Source organism: Saccopteryx leptura, chromosome 5 (genome assembly GCF_036850995.1).
Source record: "Saccopteryx leptura isolate mSacLep1 chromosome 5, mSacLep1_pri_phased_curated, whole genome shotgun sequence".
NCBI lineage: Eukaryota > Metazoa > Chordata > Mammalia > Chiroptera > Emballonuridae > Saccopteryx > Saccopteryx leptura.
In genome coordinates, this window is record NC_089507.1 from 207,760,273 (window position 1) to 207,779,160 (window position 18,888).

Sequence of the window (18,888 nt, forward strand, 5' to 3'; positions counted from 1 at the left end):
GTGAACTTTTGGATGCAGTAGTCTGTTGTAGTATTCCTTAACAGGATGATTTCTTGGATTCTGGGGTACAGTGATTCTCTTCCTTTTTAACCCCCATCTCCAGGAGCCCCCAGAAGATGACGCAAACATCATTGAGAAGATCCTGGCATCTAAGACTGTTCAGGAGGTCGGTGACCCTTGTTTCTGGCTATTTCATCACTAGCACAGATGATGTCCTCTGGGAAGAGATACTTGGCTGGGGAACCTGGAATGCTCGCTCCCGGCTGGAGTGAAAGCTAGGCGTGAACATTGTCTGGCTAGTCAACACTTATTTTTACCCCAACAGAAGATATTGGGACGTCAATTCTTAAATATTTGAGAATGGCCCAAACTGATTTTTTTCTCCCATTGCAGTCCTAGCAAAAGATTTTTACCCCTTAGTTTCTGTAGCCCATTGAAAGTCATCAGAGGACCAAGAAGAAGAGATGGCAAGAGTCCTAATGAAAACTCCGGGGTTCTTTCTTCTTTAGCTTTCCCATGGCCATTGTAGGGATCCTCTAGGAAGTTCCAAGTGAAGACCATTAGTGAAGGCCGGTGGGGGGGGATGGGTGTCCAGAGATAATACATACTTGTTCTTACTTCTGCATAAGGCTGCGCTCCTGATAAGTCTCAGATCCCTGGGCCAGTGTGCAGTTATCCGCTGAATGGTGTCCCAGCCTGGACCTTGGACGGACACCAGGAGAATCATTGCTTCTTTACCTTATATAGCCAGTAGTATATTCAGCCTTGATAAACCTGCCCAACAGCTGTCAGAAAAAGATCTGCAAAAATGAAAATATCCTCAAGAAATCGGTATTAAAACAAGGCAGAGATGTTGATTTACCTGTTTTCTTTTGGAACAAAAGGTGATCTGGGCTGATTAACTGCTTCTTCTTGATTACAGGTTCACCCAGGAGAACCTCCATTCGACTTGGAGCTATTCTACGTTAAGTATAGAAATTTGTACGTCTATTTAATGTAGTATTTGTATTTTAATTTAGATTAAAACTTCCTTTCCCTATCACATTGTCTATATTTTCCAAGAACGGCCCCTAAGGCATGACCCACAGATGTTAGCTGACTCAAATTTACCATAGGCAGAAGCGCTCAGTTTTGCCTGCACATATAATCATTTGAGAGCTTTAAAACTACTCAAGACCTGTTGACTCAGACCCTGGGAGGAGGTCCCAAGAATTGGTGTTTTTTTTAAAACTCCCTGTGCGATTCTCATTTGCACCTAGGGTAGAGAACCGCTGTTTTTATAGCCTGTACTTTTTCTGCTCTTGCATTTTTCTGTAGCTCTCTGCTCCTTGCCCAGCCTCCCTGACGGGCACCAAGGGCAGCCTGCCTACATCTGCCCTCCCTGTGCCCTGTGCCAGGTTCTGTCGAAACGGCAGTCTTCCACGAAGCTGCTGCACTGTTTCTGCTGCCTTTGCCAGTCAGGGCAAAGCCCTTCTAGACCCCGTCTGCAGCCGTTTCACAGCAAACCGCTCTGTTGCTTCTGTGTTCGATGGTTGCCCTGTGTATTGACACACTTGAAGCCTCGGGACTTACTGGTTCTGTGCTTGTCTCACAATTTGTGTCCTTGGACAGTTCCTACCTACACTGTAAATGGGCCACGATGGAAGAGCTTGAAAAGGATCCTCGCATCGCACAGAAGATCAAGCGATTTAGGAATAAACAAGCCCAGATGAAGCACATTTTCACTGAGGTGAGCAATGGGGACTGACTTGTTTGACCACTGCTCTTCTTGTGGTATTAAATTCTGGGTGTACGTTTCCTAAAATTGAAGTGTTGTGCAGATCTGTTGCTCAAGTCAAATTGCTAAGTGTGCACTGATTTATAACAAAACCAGTCCAGATTCAAGGCACAGAAAACAAATGACCCACCAAGGCATGAGGAGCAAACCTTCCAGACTGACCACCTGTAAGAGCGAGCATCTTGGTCAGAGTACCAGTACACAGCCAGGGCAGGACGAGGTGCGCACCGCGCTCTCCCCCCTCGCCCCACCCACAAAGGCCATTCGGAAAGACCCAAAGTGGGATCAAAAGCCAGGATGCTAGAAAATAAATAAATACATTTATATAAACTCGGGAATTTCTAAGTATGGTACCTACAGCAAGGGGAAGGATTGGTAGATTGGGATGTTAAACAAATCTACAGTATCTATACATTAGAAAATGCCACAAACAAATCTTAAATATGTATATATGCATAGTTCATAATTATACACATATGCATAGTAATCAGAAAACATGTATATGCATTATATGTACATACATACTTTCTAATTATATACTTAGACACAAACATACAGTGTATATTTTATCTTGTATGAGAGTCTTCCTGTTTATATTTTTACATGTACACACGATATACACACACATATACATATGACCAGTAGCTTAATGAGAAATGCACTTATAATTAAGAAAAATATAACATACCAAATAGAGAAAAATGAACAAATTACCCATATAAAAATGTAGTCAGTTTTACTAGTAGTCAAACAAATGTAAATTAAAATGGTAATCTTCTAGTTTTCCCTTATCAAATATTTGAAGGTTTGTTTTTTTTTCTTAAAAGTATTGTCCGTTGCCCATGAGGGTGTAGGGAAGAGATACTCGTACATCTCTGGGTAGGAGTATAGCATCGTATGACCTGTCAGAAGAGCAGTGTGACAACAGACATCAGATGTCTCAGTATTTGCATGTCTTCTATCCCTGCAATTCTAATTCTATTACTTATTTTAAGGAAATTATCAAGTCTTTGTGTAAAGATTTAACAATGACCAACAGTTGTTAATAATAAATTTATATAAACTCGGCAATTTGGTGATAAATTGAAAGCAAACTGTTAGATAACAAATTTATTACATTATGATACATCCCCCAGAATGGAATAATACTGTACAGCTAATAAAAATGATGTTGGAGAACAGTTATTAATGACATAGAAAGTCTCTTCTCTGATTGATGGGATTGTGATAGTTTTTATTATTTTTTAACATGTAAGTTTTCAATTTTATTTAGATAAAAAGAAGCAATAAAAATTATTCTTAAATGTATTCATAAGTACTAGGCCGTAAGAGTGTACTCAGATGCCATCAAATTATAGTGAATTGCTGCACATCCTTACCAATTCATAATTCATGTTGTAAATTACTTTCGGATAATGTCAGCAAGCATTCTTCTGTCCCAATGTGGAGTTCTCCTTCCCAGCCCTTTCCATATTGTTCTAAAGCTTGTGGGAACTATTGTTCATGTTATTGTTCATCTGGTAGAGAATCGGGGAAAGGAAGGTGACGACTAGAAAACCATCTAGAAGCCCCGTTGTATACTCTCCCTCTGTTCTTGGAACATTTTCTTCACACCTCTGTTTTACTTTACTTATTTATTTTAAAACTTTTTATTATTTTAGAGAGAGAGAAGATGGGGGGGGGGAGAAACATTGATTTGTTCCACTTATTTCTGTATTCATTGGTTAATCCTTTTGTGTGCCCTGACCAAGGATCGAACCCACAACTTTGGTTTATTGGGATGACACTCGATCCAACTGAGCTACCCGGTCAGGGCCCACATCGCTATTTTAGCAAGTATTTGCAGTGTAGTAACTTGCTTACAACAAGTGTATCTCCCTTTTGAGCCCTGTGAGACAGACAGGGCTGGGCTTAAGTCTTCCTCATATTTCTATCCCTGGTGCTAGGCACAGGGTCAGTACTCAGTAATTATTTGGCTGTTCACAGGTAAGTGTGAGGTGTGGTTGATTCCTTTAAATTAGTCATGGAGAGCAGGATTTAGAAATGGTAGGATGTCTGTGAGGTGATTTTATTCTCAGTGAACCATTTCCTGTTTCTTGATAGGGCCCAGAGTAGGGGCTCCTACTTAGTGGTAAAACCCTGGAAGTGGGATTTGATGGCAGGGGGACACTTTTAAACTCTTCTCCTATGTTTGCATTAGCCTGATGAAGACTTGTTCAACCCAGACTATGTAGAAGTTGATCGCATCTTGGAGGTGGCCCACACCAAGGATGCAGAGACAGGAGAGGTGGGTGTTCTGCTGTGTTGACTCTCCTAAAGTGTCTTCCCTCCTTACCTTTTATTTTACTTGTTTTGTTAACGTGCGGTCTTTGTCATATGGCATTCGTGTATTGTATCGTAGGCGGGTTTTCCATAGGTTGGCCAGAGTAGGATCGACTCCTTTACTCTGGCACAAAGAACATGAGTTTCTGTCCCATTTCCCACCAGGAGGTGACGCATTACCTGGTGAAGTGGTGCTCGCTGCCTTACGAGGAGAGCACCTGGGAGCTGGAGGAAGACGTGGACCCTGCCAAAGTGAAAGAATTTGAGTCTCTTCAAGTTCTCCCAGACGTCAAGCATGTGGTAATTCACCAGTTATTAGAAGTCGGTGCTTCACGGGGAAAGATAAAGTCATGAAACTGCTGTTGTGTCTATGGGGAATTGAAGGCTTTCTGCCTGATGTCCTGACTCTAGAAACTAATCAAAATATTTGACCCACTGTACTTTCCTGATCTGATACCACAGGCACAAAGAAATAAAAATAAATTCTGTGTATAGAAACCAAAAAACCTGACTAATAATACTGGGCTTGCAGGGAGTGACAATCTAAGAGTTTAATAAAACAATTGAACACAGGTTTTAGGTGGTTCTGTTTCTCTTCATTAACTACTTGCAGACTTGAAAGAGGTGTTCTTAGTGTAATCTGGTGAAACAGGGACACCATAGGGCCGGCACATTGCTCAGAAAACAGCCTCTGCAGTCGGAAGCCAGTTTTCAGCAGTGTTGTGAGGTTTACCACCTTCCCCATCGTTATTCTGTGTCCCTCGTTGCGCTCTGCTTCTAAAGCATCTTTCTCTCTGTGCTGTGCTGTCTGCTCTTCCCCACTAGGAGCGGCCTGCTTCAGATGCCTGGCAGAAGCTCGAGAAGTCTCGCGAGTATAAGAACAGCAACCAGCTCCGGGAGTACCAGCTGGAGGGGATGAATTGGCTTCTCTTTAACTGGTATAACAGGTGAAGTCCCAGAGCCAGTCTGTCTTCCTGGGCGGTTGTTTTGTTTGTTTTTGGTATTCTTTTTTTGACAGAGACAGACAAAGAATCAGAGAGAGGGACAGATAAGGACAGACAGACAGGAAGGGAGAGAGATAAGCATCAATTCTTTGTTGAGGCATCTTAGTTGTTCGTTGATTGCTTTCTCATATGTGCCTTGATGGTGGGGGTGCCTACAGCAGAGCAAGTGACCTCTTGCTCAAGCCAGCGACCTCGTGCTTCAAGTCAGTGACCTTTGGGCTCAAGCTAGCGACCGTGGGGTCATGTCTGTGATCCCACGCTCAAACTGGTGACCTAGGGGTTTTGAACCTGGATCGTTTTCCCACTCCGACGCTCTATCCACTGTGCAAACCGCCTGGTCAGGCCATGGGTGATTTTTACCAGGTGTTTGTACCTGGAGGTGGGCAGCTGGCTTGGCTGCTCCGTGCCGGCGGCCGAGTGCTGGGAGTCCGCGCAGCCGCGGGCCAGGCTCACAGCCTGCACCTCCGCTGTGCCAGGAGCGTTTCTCTGTCAGGTAGTTCTCTAGCCAAAAGGAGTGGTCCGTACACATCGACTTGTGCCTTTTTTCTCCTTTGCTGGTCTAGCCATAAGGTTAGGCTTTACTTGGGTTTTGCTCCAAAGATCCTTTAAGCATGTTTTCTATCTCTAAATCTTTAGCAAAAGTTGTCTTTAAAGTGGCTTAGATCTGGAGTGTAGCCCCAGCTCCACTACGTGTTTGTGAGTCACAGCTGTTCTGGACTGGTCCCGGGGCACTTGGTTCGGACTCTGTGCTTTAGTTTCTGTCAGAATTTGATGAAACAGATGAAATTTGAGAAGGATGGGTTGAGATTTTCTTAACATTCTAGATGTCACCCCAGTATTGACTTTGAAGACAGCGTGTTGTAATGGGAAACACACCGAGACGAGACTCTGCAGGCGCGGGTTCTAGCCTCGTCCCCGCCACTTAGTCCCAGTGCCTCTCGGAGCACAGCTCCGCCCATGGCTGTCCAGGTCCCAGGCCGCCATCTGTCCAGCGAGGGTGAGGCCGGGTGGGGGCCGCACCCCAGTGAGTGTCACAGCTCTGGGCGATCTGTGACCCTAGGTCACCAGAAGAGACCAACATTTTTACTCTAATGAGGATCTTATTATGTGGATTAAGTTTTCCTTTTGATCAAACACAAATGATAGACAATGAGAATCATGTAGCTTATCACTTTATTTTGCTTTGGTGTCCATTAAGTGTGTTAGGTACAGAAACTGGATTTGGTTTCAGACATATTTTTGTTCTCTGTTATTTTAATTTTTAGTATTTTTAATTTATACTTAAATGGACCCATTTCATGTATTTTTGCACAATTGCTTTAGTTCCTTTGTGGAAGTAGGCAGAGTATGAATAATGATAATAAAAAGTTGCCTCAATTGCATCTCCGGAAAATGCTAAGGAGGCCTCACTGATGATTTGACAGGTCAAGGTGTGCTTCTAAAGTGTCTTTTTAGTTATAACCAACTCTACCCCTTTCTTGTATTGATGGTCAATTACCTGTATTTCTTACTCTCTGCAGAAAAAACTGTATTTTGGCTGATGAGATGGGCCTAGGGAAAACCATCCAGTCCATCACATTCCTTTCAGAAATCTTCCTTAGGGGGGTCCACGGCCCCTTCCTCATCATCGCCCCCCTCTCCACCATCACTAACTGGGAGCGGGAGTTCCGGACGTGGACGGAGATGAACGCCATTGTGTACCACGGCAGCCAGATCAGCAGGCAGATGATCCAGCAGTACGAGATGGTGTACAGGGATGCGCAGGTGAGCTCCACGTGCCGCAGGCCCCGCTGCACCCGATGGAGGAGTTCTGTCGCTTGTCTTCTGGAATTGTGCTGCCTTGTACCCTGGGTTCTGGCCGACGGACTTGAGAGACGTGCTTATTGAGGCAGACTTCTTGCTCATCCCTGGTCGTTTAATTTAAAATGCAGTATTTTAGGGAATGCTTTTCACTCTCTGAGATATGTCAGAGGTTCTTTTTAGGACTCTGAAATCTTGGCTTCTTGGTTGGCTTATGAAGTTGCTTTTACCTGCAAAAATTTTATCTGAATTGCTATGTGCTCAGTGAAGAAAGTGAGCGGAAGAAATAGTGTATAAGAATGGGTTCCCAGCAAGGTAGTTTGGAGAGAAGGTTAACTGATTTGACAGGGAAGGATAAAGAGAAAACAGGATCCAGATTATTAAAAGCACAATAGAATTTTTAAAAATCTTTTGTTAAGTGTCAGCATTTGCTGAGTATGCTTATATTCTTGTCTTGGGCACTGGGTTTTATAATTAATCAAGGTGAAAATTAAATGAATCTTAAAGGAAAGCTAGGCAGGAGCTTTATAAATAGCAGGAGACCCTTGGAAGAAATTTACGATGTGCCTGCTCCTCTGCTCTCTTAACTATGATGGCAGCACTGAGACAAGCTAACAGACAAAGATGTGCCCTGCCTGGTAGCACCTGTCCCAGGTGAATTAAGACCATTACTTTGAATCTGTGCTAGAACCCAAGTTACAAGTCGAAGTTAATTATATCTGAAAAGTAGCAAAGAAGGTTTCCTTGGGAGTTGAAGCTATGCGTGGTTTAGGCAGACTCGTGACTCAGACTGTGTGAGTCAGTACCCACCTGCTTTCCTGGCAGTTAATAAATAAAAAGCTTCCTTGCTGTGCCATCCGTACTGCTCATCTGTCTCACCTTTGTGAGGGCACGTGCTCTCTTGCTTCTGTTTCATCGATGCAATGAGATCTGTCCCTTGTCGAAATAGCTGGTTCATTCTTACGTTCTCTCTTTTCTAAATGGAGGAAGAGCAGTGTTCACTGGCTTCCCACCTAGGTCCTAGCATGTCTGGTGCTGGCTCCTCCAGTCCAGCGGGTGCCCATTAGCTGAATTCTATAGCCATGGCGTAAAGCTTTGCCTGCTGTTGTATCATCCTCAGGGAAACCCCCTTTCAGGAGTCTTCAAGTTCCATGTCGTCATCACAACGTTCGAGATGATCCTGGCTGACTGCCCAGAGCTGAAGAAGATTCACTGGAGCTGTGTGATCATCGATGAAGCACACAGATTAAAGAATAGGAACTGCAAACTGCTGGAGGGTCTAAAGCTCATGGCCCTGGTGAGAGTTGCAAGCTCTTCACATAAGCACAGGTTGCTTCTCTTCACTATGGAGGAAGCATTCTTCAGCCATGCTGCATGTAGCTTACTTGTGTGTGGTCTGTTTACTCTAGATTTTCTTTTTGCCCTCTATAGCTTAATGTAGGAATCAGATGTTTTTTAGCAATGATTTAACAATTTGACCTTTGCCACAGTTGATTCCCAAAGAGACCCCGGGGGAATCTTAAATACCATGAAATTTGTGACCTGGAAATGTAAGGTGTTCTGGTTTGTTTCTAGGTCCCTGAATGATCTGGTACCAAAGATGATGGCCTTTTAACATTATTGTCTTGGCACAGTGCCCAGTTTGTGGTGGGAAAGCCTCAATAATACTGAATGAATGAACGGTTGCTTTAATTAACATGAAATTGCTGCTGTAATTAGTAATGTGAAAGGAAGGTTGATCTGTCTATTGACTGTACTCCCATGAAATGTTGGCACCCTGTCTCTTCATTAAAGCAAAATGTAATTGTCCCAAATTGAACACAGAATGCCCTGGCTTTGTTTTCCCACCAAAACCCACTGATTTGGGAGCTCAGACACTCTTCACCATGTAGTATTACTTCGTGCAGGAACACAAAGTGCTGCTCACTGGGACGCCCTTGCAGAACTCCGTGGAGGAGCTCTTCAGTCTGCTCAACTTCCTGGAGCCATCACAGTTTCCTTCAGAGACTGCCTTCTTGGAGGAGTTTGGAGATCTGAAAACAGAGGAGCAGGTACATGGGGGCCTGCAGGACTGGGGGGACGATGTGATGATTACTTTCACCATCCAGGAAGAAACAGCCCCTGTGGGGACAGGAGTTCGCAAGTTCTGACATCCTTTATTTAATGTATTTCTTTATGTTGACGAAGTAAGATGATTATTAGCAATTTTTATCACTCCAAAGAACAAAGGAAACAGCATCTAAAATATGTTAACATAACAGGCCTCTAGCCTTCCTGAATTCACTTATAAGTTAAATGATTTTGCTCATAGCTCTGGTTTCAGGGTCATGGTTCTTTTTTCTGCTTTTTTCATCCTCCTTCCTTCCTCTGACATAATCTGCAACATGCCGTATTTCCCCATATATAAGTCGCACCCTTTTTCGGAAAATGTGGGGGCTAAAAACTGGGTGTGTCTTATACAGTGGTTGTGGCATTTCAAATGCCATAGATGGAACTGAGGACGAGGCAATATATGAAAACAGTGATTTATCATCAAACTCAGATGAGGACAAGCTAATGGATGGGAGTTTTGACAGTGATGAGGAGTTGTATGAATTTTATGATGAGTAAAACTTGAGTTCAGTAACTTTATGTAATACTGTACATTTTTTTTTCTTCAAATTTCGGGCCCTAAAATTAAGGTGCATCTTATACTTGGGGAAATACAGTAATTCCCATGCTTACTTGTTTACTACAACACAGTACTGAAGCGCAGTGAGACAAAGGGGACAGCCACATACTAGAGTAGTTGGTAAGTCCAGCTTTGTCCATGTTAACTAAATTTTACCTCATTTTTCAAAGATCTAGTCCGAGTCTGACTTATTAGACTCAAAGCTGATTCAAAACAGCTGACTTTAATAGCTATCTACTGTGGGTAGAAATCTTTACTAGAGATTAGAGAAATAAGCCAGACAAGTTAAATGTCACAAGAGGGACAAACAGTAGAATCGGGGACTTAAAGGAGAGAAGGTTCACTTCTGTCTGGGAATCGAGAAAGACTTCATGGAGAGATTACAATTTGAGAGTGGACTTGGAAGAGTGGGTAAGTTTTCAGTAGGTAGAGAGAGAAGAGATGGTGACCACTTCTACACAGGAAAAATCGGAATTTATTATTTATTAAATGGAATGTATTCAGGAGGAGGGAATCATCCAAGTAAGCTGGAAACAGGATGGATGACTGGTGTATGAGGACAGAGGAGTTTAGGATTATATTGTGGGTATATCTTAAAAGACAAGTTGAAGAATTCAGTAGATATTAAAGAAGCAGTACAAGGCTTTGATGGCAGGAGTGACAATTTGTTGCGCTAAATTAATCTAGCAATGGTGTGAGAGTGGATTGGGGCAGAGAATTTGGGGACCAAGAAGGCTTAGGAGTTTCTCACTCACAGATGTCGAGTACACTCTGGTCCCAGCCTGTTTGTTTCTACTTCTATGGCACGTCAGACTTTGAGAGCAATAAGTAATCAAACTGAATTTCACTTCTGTACATGTGAAGTCTCTGTTGATCGTTCAAAAGCCAGCTCCAACCCTCTCTCCATGTTTGGACCGTTGGAAATGCAGCCTCTTCTCTCATTGCGCTTATTTTGTGGTATGCATCTTTTCTTCTTTCTAGACCATGACCTTCTTGAGGAAAAGGTCCACATCTTCTCCAAAGTTGTGTTTGTTGTACTGACCAGCAAAGTGTCTGGCACATAGTATACTCTTAATGATCCAAGGTATGAACCAAGTGAAGGACAAAAGCTGAACTAGCATGTGGAGATTGGCATTTGTGCCTGTCCTTAACAGTTAACTAGCTGTGTCTTTTCTCTTTGGGTTCTTATATCATAATTCCTTTGGGGATTAGATTCCTAAAAGCCATTAGTTGGTAAAATGAAAGTCTCATAAGTGGGTTAGATTGAAGATTGGGGTTAGTTAGGAGAAAAGCACAAAAATGATGTCAAATGTCTGTATTTTAAATCACAGTAAATAAAGTTCTAGAAAATATCTGCTTCCAACATGAAGCATATTCGTCATTGTCTAGGATCTGCTCCAGTAGGAACTCTTCTAAATCACTCTCTTCAGGAAGCATTGGCACTTGGCACACAACTTATTTACGGGGAGTCCACCCCTTTAAAATATTTTGGACACCCTTTTGTAACTCAACACTTGATCTTTTGCACTTCCATCCTCCCTTATTTTGTTTTCCCACCAGGATTAATCTTACAAGTGTTATGTTTTAGCTCAGGTTTAACTTAGGTGCCTTGAATTTGAATCATTTCTCAGTTGGTGTCTTCTTGGGACAGGGGGCAAGTCTCCTGGTCGGTGCAGTCAAGTAAGTACAGAGATCTGCTGTCCAGGCCTGGGCTGGTAGAAGAACAGGAAAATCACAGCAAGGAATACTGTCAGGCTCCAAGTGCCCCTGTTGTGACAGCTTGTGTGATGGAATGGTAGCTCTCACCTTCCAGCATTAGCTCTCTACATACTGTTGCCCCCTAACCATGTTTGCTGCCGTTGCTTACACGATGTACAAAGAATGTTTCTAGATTGCCCTTATTTTCCTTGCGATATAATTGACAGACTAGTTTCTGATGTACCTCATGATCCATAGTCTGTATATGTTAGGAAATGATTGCAGTAAGTCTAGTTAACATCATCACCGCACACAGTTATACATTTTTTTCCTAGTGATGAGAACTTTTAAGCGCTGCTCTCAGCCACTTTCAAATACTGTATTATTAATTATGGTCACCGTGCTGTAAATCCTCAGGGTTCATTTGTTTTATAACGAGGTTTGTACCTCTTGACCACCTTTATCCGTTTCGCTATCCCAGATTGCCTCTACTTGTTACTTTGTTCTTTCAGCATCTAAGTCTTCCGTTATGTCTCTTATGCCTCTTCACGTGGCCTGCAAATTCCTCAGTTAATCGCTGCACTCACATGCATGTTAGAGGGAGAGAGGTTTGTGTTCTCCATGCTAGAGAAGATGTACTGTTTTTTGTATTTTTCTTTACGTTTTGTAAGGTTGCCACATAGTTTCTCAGTAAATACCAGTGAATGAAAACCAGACCCCTTTTCCATTTCAGCTGCATGTTCATGGATCGGTCACGCTCTTCCATTTAGTCTGCCACCACTGTCCTGTGCTCGGGAGATTGTAGTGATGGTTGGGATACCCCAGTAATCATTAAATCAGGGTTTCCCTGGACAGGTGAAGAAACTGCAGTCTATCCTGAAACCAATGATGCTTCGGCGGCTGAAAGATGACGTGGAAAAGAACCTTGCTCCCAAACAAGAAACGATCATTGAAGTAGAGCTGACCAATATCCAGAAAAAGTACTACCGTGCCATCCTGGAGAAAAACTTTTCATTCCTGACCAAGGGGGCAAATCAGCACAACATGCCCAATCTCATCAACACCATGATGGAGCTGAGAAAGTGCTGCAACCACCCCTACCTGATCAACGGTGAGTGGGGGAAGCAGGGACATCTCAGGCCTCCTGTGGGCCCCTGCCACACACGGTGGTAACCAGTGATCTGAGGTGGGAAGTTCCCATTAAGTGCTAGGATGTGTGTGTTCTCACCCTCTACAGTGTTACACTGGGGTTCACAGAGGTTGATGGATCTACCTCGGCAGTCTGACTACTGAGTACACAGAGCCACACCTTAAACCTATCTGCCTATCAGAAGATGAGAAAGTTAGTCATCAGTCTGCTACCCTTTATCTGCTTGTGGTTTAGCCTACGTTTTCCACTGTCAGACGAGGACCTGTGTTACTTCATTGAGTAAATGGTTATAATGCAATGAGATTAAAACTATAGATAAATGAACAGTTGCCTGTAGTAATAACAGAACCTGTTGGAACCTTTTTTTTTTTTTTACAATAAAACATGATAAAATTTTAACTCAATATGTGGCTTGCATTTGCATATAGCTAAGTTCTTATGACTTTAAAAGGTACGTCTTTTTGTCAACTTTCGTTGAAGGTTTCTTTACGTGCACAAGTCTGCTTGGTATCTCAAATCCCTTTTCTGCCTGGTGACAGCTCCCAGGAGAGCAGAGCAGCTGAGCTCCCATGCCCAGGAGTGCAGAGCCCTCTGCTGCGGGCGGGCGCAGAGCAGGGTGCTCACCGTGGCCTCACCGGACTGTTGGTCCGGGACTGAAGAATCCGCTTTGTTTCTCCTGGGATCTGTAAAGCAGAGAGCAGCTTGTAGTTTGTTCAAGGAATCGTTTTGTTGTGATTTCTTTTCAGGGGCAGAGGAAAAAATTCTGGAGGATTTCCGGAAAACCCACAGCTCCGATGCCCCTGACTTTCAGCTGCAGGCCATGATTCAGGCAGCGGGGAAGCTGGTGCTGATTGATAAACTGCTCCCCAAGCTGATTGCAGGCGGCCACAAAGTACTCATCTTCTCCCAGATGGTGCGCTGTCTGGACATCCTGGAAGATTATCTCATCCAGAGAAGGTGAGACATGTTAGAACAGTGCGTCAGATGCTGCAGGCACTTCCTTTTCTTCCAGACCTTTCTGAGTCAGTCAAGAATTGTGCTTTAACAACAACAAGCATTCAAAAAGAGAGAAAAGGAATCTCTTAAAGATTCACTAAAATTCAGAGTTAAATCTTATCAAAGTTTAACTGTCTAGAGTGAATTTCATAGCCTATATTGTAGAGCCCTTGCTTTGCTTGAAAAGGATGTTCTATGTGATTATTTATATTCTCCTTAGTTGGAAGAACCAATTCAAACAGCATTAGACAAAGTTAAGAAAATAATGTATTTACTCTTTCTGTTGTTTTTTGTTTTGCTGGATAATGATGAGAGAAATACATCCTGGGAGCGGCACTATGTATCTACTGAGTTACTAAAAGAGCGAGATCTGACAGCTCACAGGAAAATAATCAGGATATTTTATGTCCTCCTTCAGCAAGCCCTCAAAGGGTTTGTGACACATTAGCTCTGGCATCCCAATTTATTTTCTTGTTCACACTCCTATAATTTCTTGAACCTGAATCCATTACTCACGAAGGTGAGAAGTCTCTGGGGTTGTTTGGATTCTGTGTGGGCACGGCATATGTTACATTATACACTGTACCTTCCATTTCCAGCCATTAGGATACATCAATGATCTAAAAATGCTTAATGATAAAAGATTTTTCAAGATTATAGAAACTGTTAGCCTAGGCATTGCTAAGTTTAAAGGAAATTTTTGTTTTCTTAAAGCAAAATCGTAGTAAATCATAGCTATCTGAAACAGTCTTGTCCTTGAAGATTCTGCTTGCTCTTATAGCTTGTAATTTATAGAAAGAGTATTAAATGTCAAAATTAGCTATACAATATGCTGACATTTAATGTTATATAAATAATTCTCTGAAATGGGATTAGACAATAAAAGAATTTCTCCGAGCCCTAGGTATTTTAGGGTAAAGAATTCTTAAGACTTGTATTATTATTTTTTATTTGAGGAAGTTGTAATGAACAAATTAAAATGAGTAGTTTCATTTTTTTATAAATTCACTTTAGATTAGGAACCCACTGCCAGAACACTTGCTTTTTATACATATTTATTATCTTTTCAAAATATATACAACTCCTAGTTTGCAGTCTTTTTTAAAGCCCCCCCTCCCCAGTAAGTAACAGGATAACTAACATGCTTTTGCTAAGTACAGATGTCCTCATTTAGCTCCCTTTATGCTGTTTTTGTCATTTATTGTTCATTTTGATTTCAAGTTCCTTAAGTATTGCAGTCTCTTCTGAAAATACGGGCACACATAGTACCACCACCTGCCCAGAGCCTCCGTTCAGACTTGGGTGTTTATTTTTTTAGTCATTTTCCTTGTGCATACATGGATTTAGTTTTGTTATTTATTGCTCAAATATCCTACATCCTATTTTGTAGGTCACATTTATGTTGAGAAATTTTTTCTTTATTTTCCTAAAGCACAATTTTGATGACCTATGTCATATTCTGTCTTATGTGTTTCAATTTTTCAGCATTTTAAGGAACTCCGTCAAACCACCCCCTTTACGTTAATTGTGAACTTTTCCAGTCATTTCCTTAGGGTGAATTCTGACATTTTAAGCATTTGGTACATATTTTTTCATATATGTTATCTATTTATATTTCTTTTTTTGTTAATTGTTCTTGGTCTTTCTTTGTTTTCTGTTGCTCTTTGTCTTTTTGTTTATTAATTTAAAGAATTATTTACTTAAGAACACGGTCCATATACTTCCCCAGGATTGTTTTTCACTTTTTGTTTATGGGTGTGCATTTTTGTATGTTTATTTTTAGAAGTGTTAAATTTTATAATAGATAAATCTCTCAATCTTAAAGCAGCTATAAATAAATTCAAATGCTTAAATGAATATACTTAAAAAAGGCTTCACTTACCTGTTAACCACTACAATCATATAAATATTCTGAAATATTTTCTTTTATGGTTTCCTCACCACAATGGCATCTAACAGGGTTCTTCTGGGCTTATTATCATCATTACATCATTACTTTTCTCTAATTCAGTTTTTATTTTCATTAAAATTATGCATGCTATAACTTAAAGAGCCAAATTATTCTATTAGACTTACAAAAAATTACATTTCCTAATTTACTCTTCCTGGCCCCTGAGTTTTCCCACTCCCAGAAACAATTGCTTTAAAATCTTGATGCTATTTCTTCTGGTATTTATAGCTATTTCTAAAAAATGTTGGTAGTTATCATTTTCTTTAGTGTTAAGTATTATCTGTTCTCACTGTGATTGTCTAAATCTTCTTGTGTTCAAGCACATCAGTGTCATCTTTTCAGAGCCTCCTGGGACCTTCTCATGTGCTCCCCCTGTGCGGCTGCTCTTCCCGCCTACTACACAGTTGTCATCTGTGGTCCCCTTCCTTCATCATGCTGACAAGTTTCTTTCCCACTGGAATCAGATCTCCTTTTTGGTGGATCCCATGTTCCTCTCTGGGAACCTCTGAGAAAGGTTGAACGATAAGTGAATTTTGAGGCTTTGAAATGTTTATGGTGTACTCTTATTCTTGAGTAATAGTTTGGCTGGGTTTGAGATTCTAAGTTAGAAATCATTTTCCCACAGAATTTTGAAGGGTTATTTGTCTTCTAGCTTCCAGGGTTGCTGTTTAGAAGTTCAAAAGTCTTTCTGATTTCCCGTTTGAATGTGTGACTTTTTTTTGTTCTGTTTAGGAGCTTTGATATATTGTCTTTGTCCCAGTGCTGTGAAGTTTTGCAGTGAACTGTGTTTTGCATGGGATGCATTGAATTAGAGACTGAGTAGTTTTTTCTGATCTGAAATCTAAGTTCTTCAGCTCTGGGGAATTTTCTTGAATTTTTTCTTTCATTATTCCTTTTTATTTTGTTTTGTCTTTGTGGAACTCCTGTTATTTGTATGTCGGACATTCAGGATCACCTGTCATCATATTTTGCTATATCTACTGATACAATTCCTTTAGTCTCGCTTCCACCTTTAACTTTAGGTTTTCATTTTCTTCTCTAACCTTTCAGTTCTTTTGGCATTCCACCAGTTATTTCACAGATGCAGTGTCTTCTCTTGTCTTTCTGAAATTAATTGTGATGAATTGTTTCTCTTCCTGCAATTCTCTCCCAGTCACGATTTTCTTTTTGTTTGTTTATATCTTTGTCTTTTATATTAGAATTCTGGATTGGCTTCTTTTTTTTTTTTCTCTCTCAACACCCTAAACTGTTATTCCACTGTGTTCTGGCCCCCTGTGGTTTCTGATGAGAAGTTCTGCAGTCATTTAAATCGCTGTTCCCTTGCACATAACGTGTTTACTTTGGTGAGATTCTCTTTTTTTTTTTTTTTTTTTCATTTTTCTGAAGCTGGAAACAGGGAGAGACAGTCAGACAGACTCCCGCATGCGCCCGACCGGGATCCACCCGGCACGCCCACCAGGGGCGGTGCTCTGCCCCCCAGGGGGCGATGCTCTGCCCATCCTGGGCGTCGCCATATTGCAACCAGAGCCACTCTAGCGCCTGAGGCAGAGGCCACAGAGCCATGCCCAGCGCCCGGGCCATCTTTGCTCCAATGGAGCCTTGGCTGCGGGAGGGGAAGAGAGAGACAGAGAGGAAAGCGCGGCGGAGGGGTGGAGAAGCAAATGGGCGCTTCTCCTATGTGCCCTGGCCGGGAATCGAACCCGGGTCCTCCGCACGCTAGGTCGACGCTCTACCGCTGAGCCAACCGGCCAGGGCGGTGAGATTCTCTTTTGATTTTTGATTCTCTGCAGTATGACTGTGATGGGTTGAATTCATCCTGTTCAGAGTTCATTGAGCCACTTGGATATGTAAATGTACATTATCAAATTTGGGAGGATTTGGATCACCATTTCTTCTATTTCTTTCTCCTGTTCCCCCAGCCTCTTGTTTCTTTGTAAAACTCCAGTAACCTGTGTATGACCTTTTAGTATTGACCCCCCCAGTCCTTGGGCTGTCTTCTCTGTTTTTTTCGATTTTTTTTCTCTCATTTTGTTTTGTCTGTTTTCATGTTCTCTGACTCTCTGTTATTTTCTTCATGCTTATTAAATAGCTTGTCCAGTGCTTTCTTTATTATGGAGATTGTATTTTAGTTCTAAGATTTTTAACTTTCTTTGTTATATATTTCTCTCCCGTGGTTTCCTTTCTTTTCATTCATTGCATGCATTCCCTCACCTTATTGAGCATAAGTGTAATAGCTGTTTTGAAGTTCTTGTATGATAATTATAACATTTTGGATTTGACATCTGTTGATTGTTTGTTCCCTTGAGAGTGGGTCACATTTTTTCTTTTTCTTCATATGTTAGATATTTTGGTGTTTCTCCCTGGACGTTGTGAATGTTTTGTTGTGGCGGTTCAACATGCTGTTATGTTGCGTGAAGATATTGATGGGTTTTTTTGTTTTGTTTTGTTTTTATTATGAAATGCTTTACAAAAAATGTTAATTTTAGAAAAAAAAGTAAAGGATCCTATAACTCTGAAGTTCCCATTTGGCATTTTGTTTATAATTTCTTAGATGATATTTTCAATTAAAACTCAACTGGATCTGACCAAGAAATACACAGCAGATTTTACTTTTTTCTTCTACTTACAATTGTATTAAAAATTACTTCTTGGCCCTGGCCGGTTGGCTCAGTGGTAGAGCGTTGGCCTGGTGTGCAGAAGTCCCGGGTTCGATTCCTGGCCAGGGCACACAGGAGAGGCGCCCATCTGCTTCTCCACTCCTCCCCCTCTCCTTCCTCTCTGTCTCTCTCTTCCCTCCCGCAGCCGAGGCTCCATTGGAGCAAAGATGGCCTGGGCGCTGGGGATGGCTCCTTGGCCTCTGCCCCAGGCGCTGGAGTGGCTCTGTTCACAACAGCGATACTGATGGTTTTTATTTGGAGCATTACAACGAGATGTGACTCAAAAATCAGATTCTGTCTGTGGTGGGTGGCAACTGCAGTCTCGGCTGGGACTGCCATCAGTCTGCCCCACGCAGGTGTGAGTCACAGGTCAGCCAGAGACTCGTTTATGAAGAGTTTGTAGCCAGAGTTTGAAGTGGACCCTCTCTGTCTTTCTTTTTTCTGGAGATGTCTTCTCACCCTCTGCATTCCTGGTTGCCCGGACTCCGTCCCCTTGTGCCTCTGGTTGAGAGACAGCAGGTGTTTTGGTTTTGGGTTTTTTTTTTTTTATCAGATTTCTAGTTGCCCTGCATCTCTGCCACCATAACTGTGGCTTCTCTGATCACTACGAGTTTCTGTTTCTTTCCAAAACCTGCCTGCTTCCCTGAGCTCTCCAGTGCCCTCAGCAGAGTTTATCTGTTCATCTGTTTTCTGTATTGCGTCTGCATTTTGTGGTGGTTATTTGCTGAGGGTTGGTGTGTTGGGACCGTGCCCTCCACAGCGGAAGAGGAGCCTCTGTGTTCGGGATCACAGGCTTTCCTCCGTTTGGTCTCAGCCATCTGATGGTGGGCACTGGCGAGCTCATCGGAAGCTTCTGGATTGC

At 42.0% G+C, this 18,888-nt stretch overlaps 1 protein-coding gene across 8 annotated transcripts in view; it reads left to right on the forward strand.

Moving 5' to 3' along the window:
* The window catches only part of CHD6 (chromodomain helicase DNA binding protein 6), a 178,082-nt gene that overhangs the window by 98,293 nt on the left and 60,901 nt on the right, over positions 1-18,888 (forward strand). For all 8 annotated transcript variants that reach the window (XM_066387784.1, XM_066387780.1, XM_066387785.1 and 5 more), the window contains 11 exons: positions 104-166; positions 923-981; positions 1,612-1,729; positions 3,978-4,064; positions 4,265-4,399; positions 4,925-5,046; positions 6,624-6,867; positions 8,024-8,200; positions 8,811-8,954; positions 12,128-12,383; positions 13,169-13,379. In XM_066387784.1, the coding sequence (XP_066243881.1) occupies positions 104-166; positions 923-981; positions 1,612-1,729; positions 3,978-4,064; positions 4,265-4,399; positions 4,925-5,046; positions 6,624-6,867; positions 8,024-8,200; positions 8,811-8,954; positions 12,128-12,383; positions 13,169-13,379 (1,616 nt within the window). The remainder of the gene's footprint in view (positions 1-103; positions 167-922; positions 982-1,611; positions 1,730-3,977; positions 4,065-4,264; positions 4,400-4,924; positions 5,047-6,623; positions 6,868-8,023; positions 8,201-8,810; positions 8,955-12,127; positions 12,384-13,168; positions 13,380-18,888) is intronic.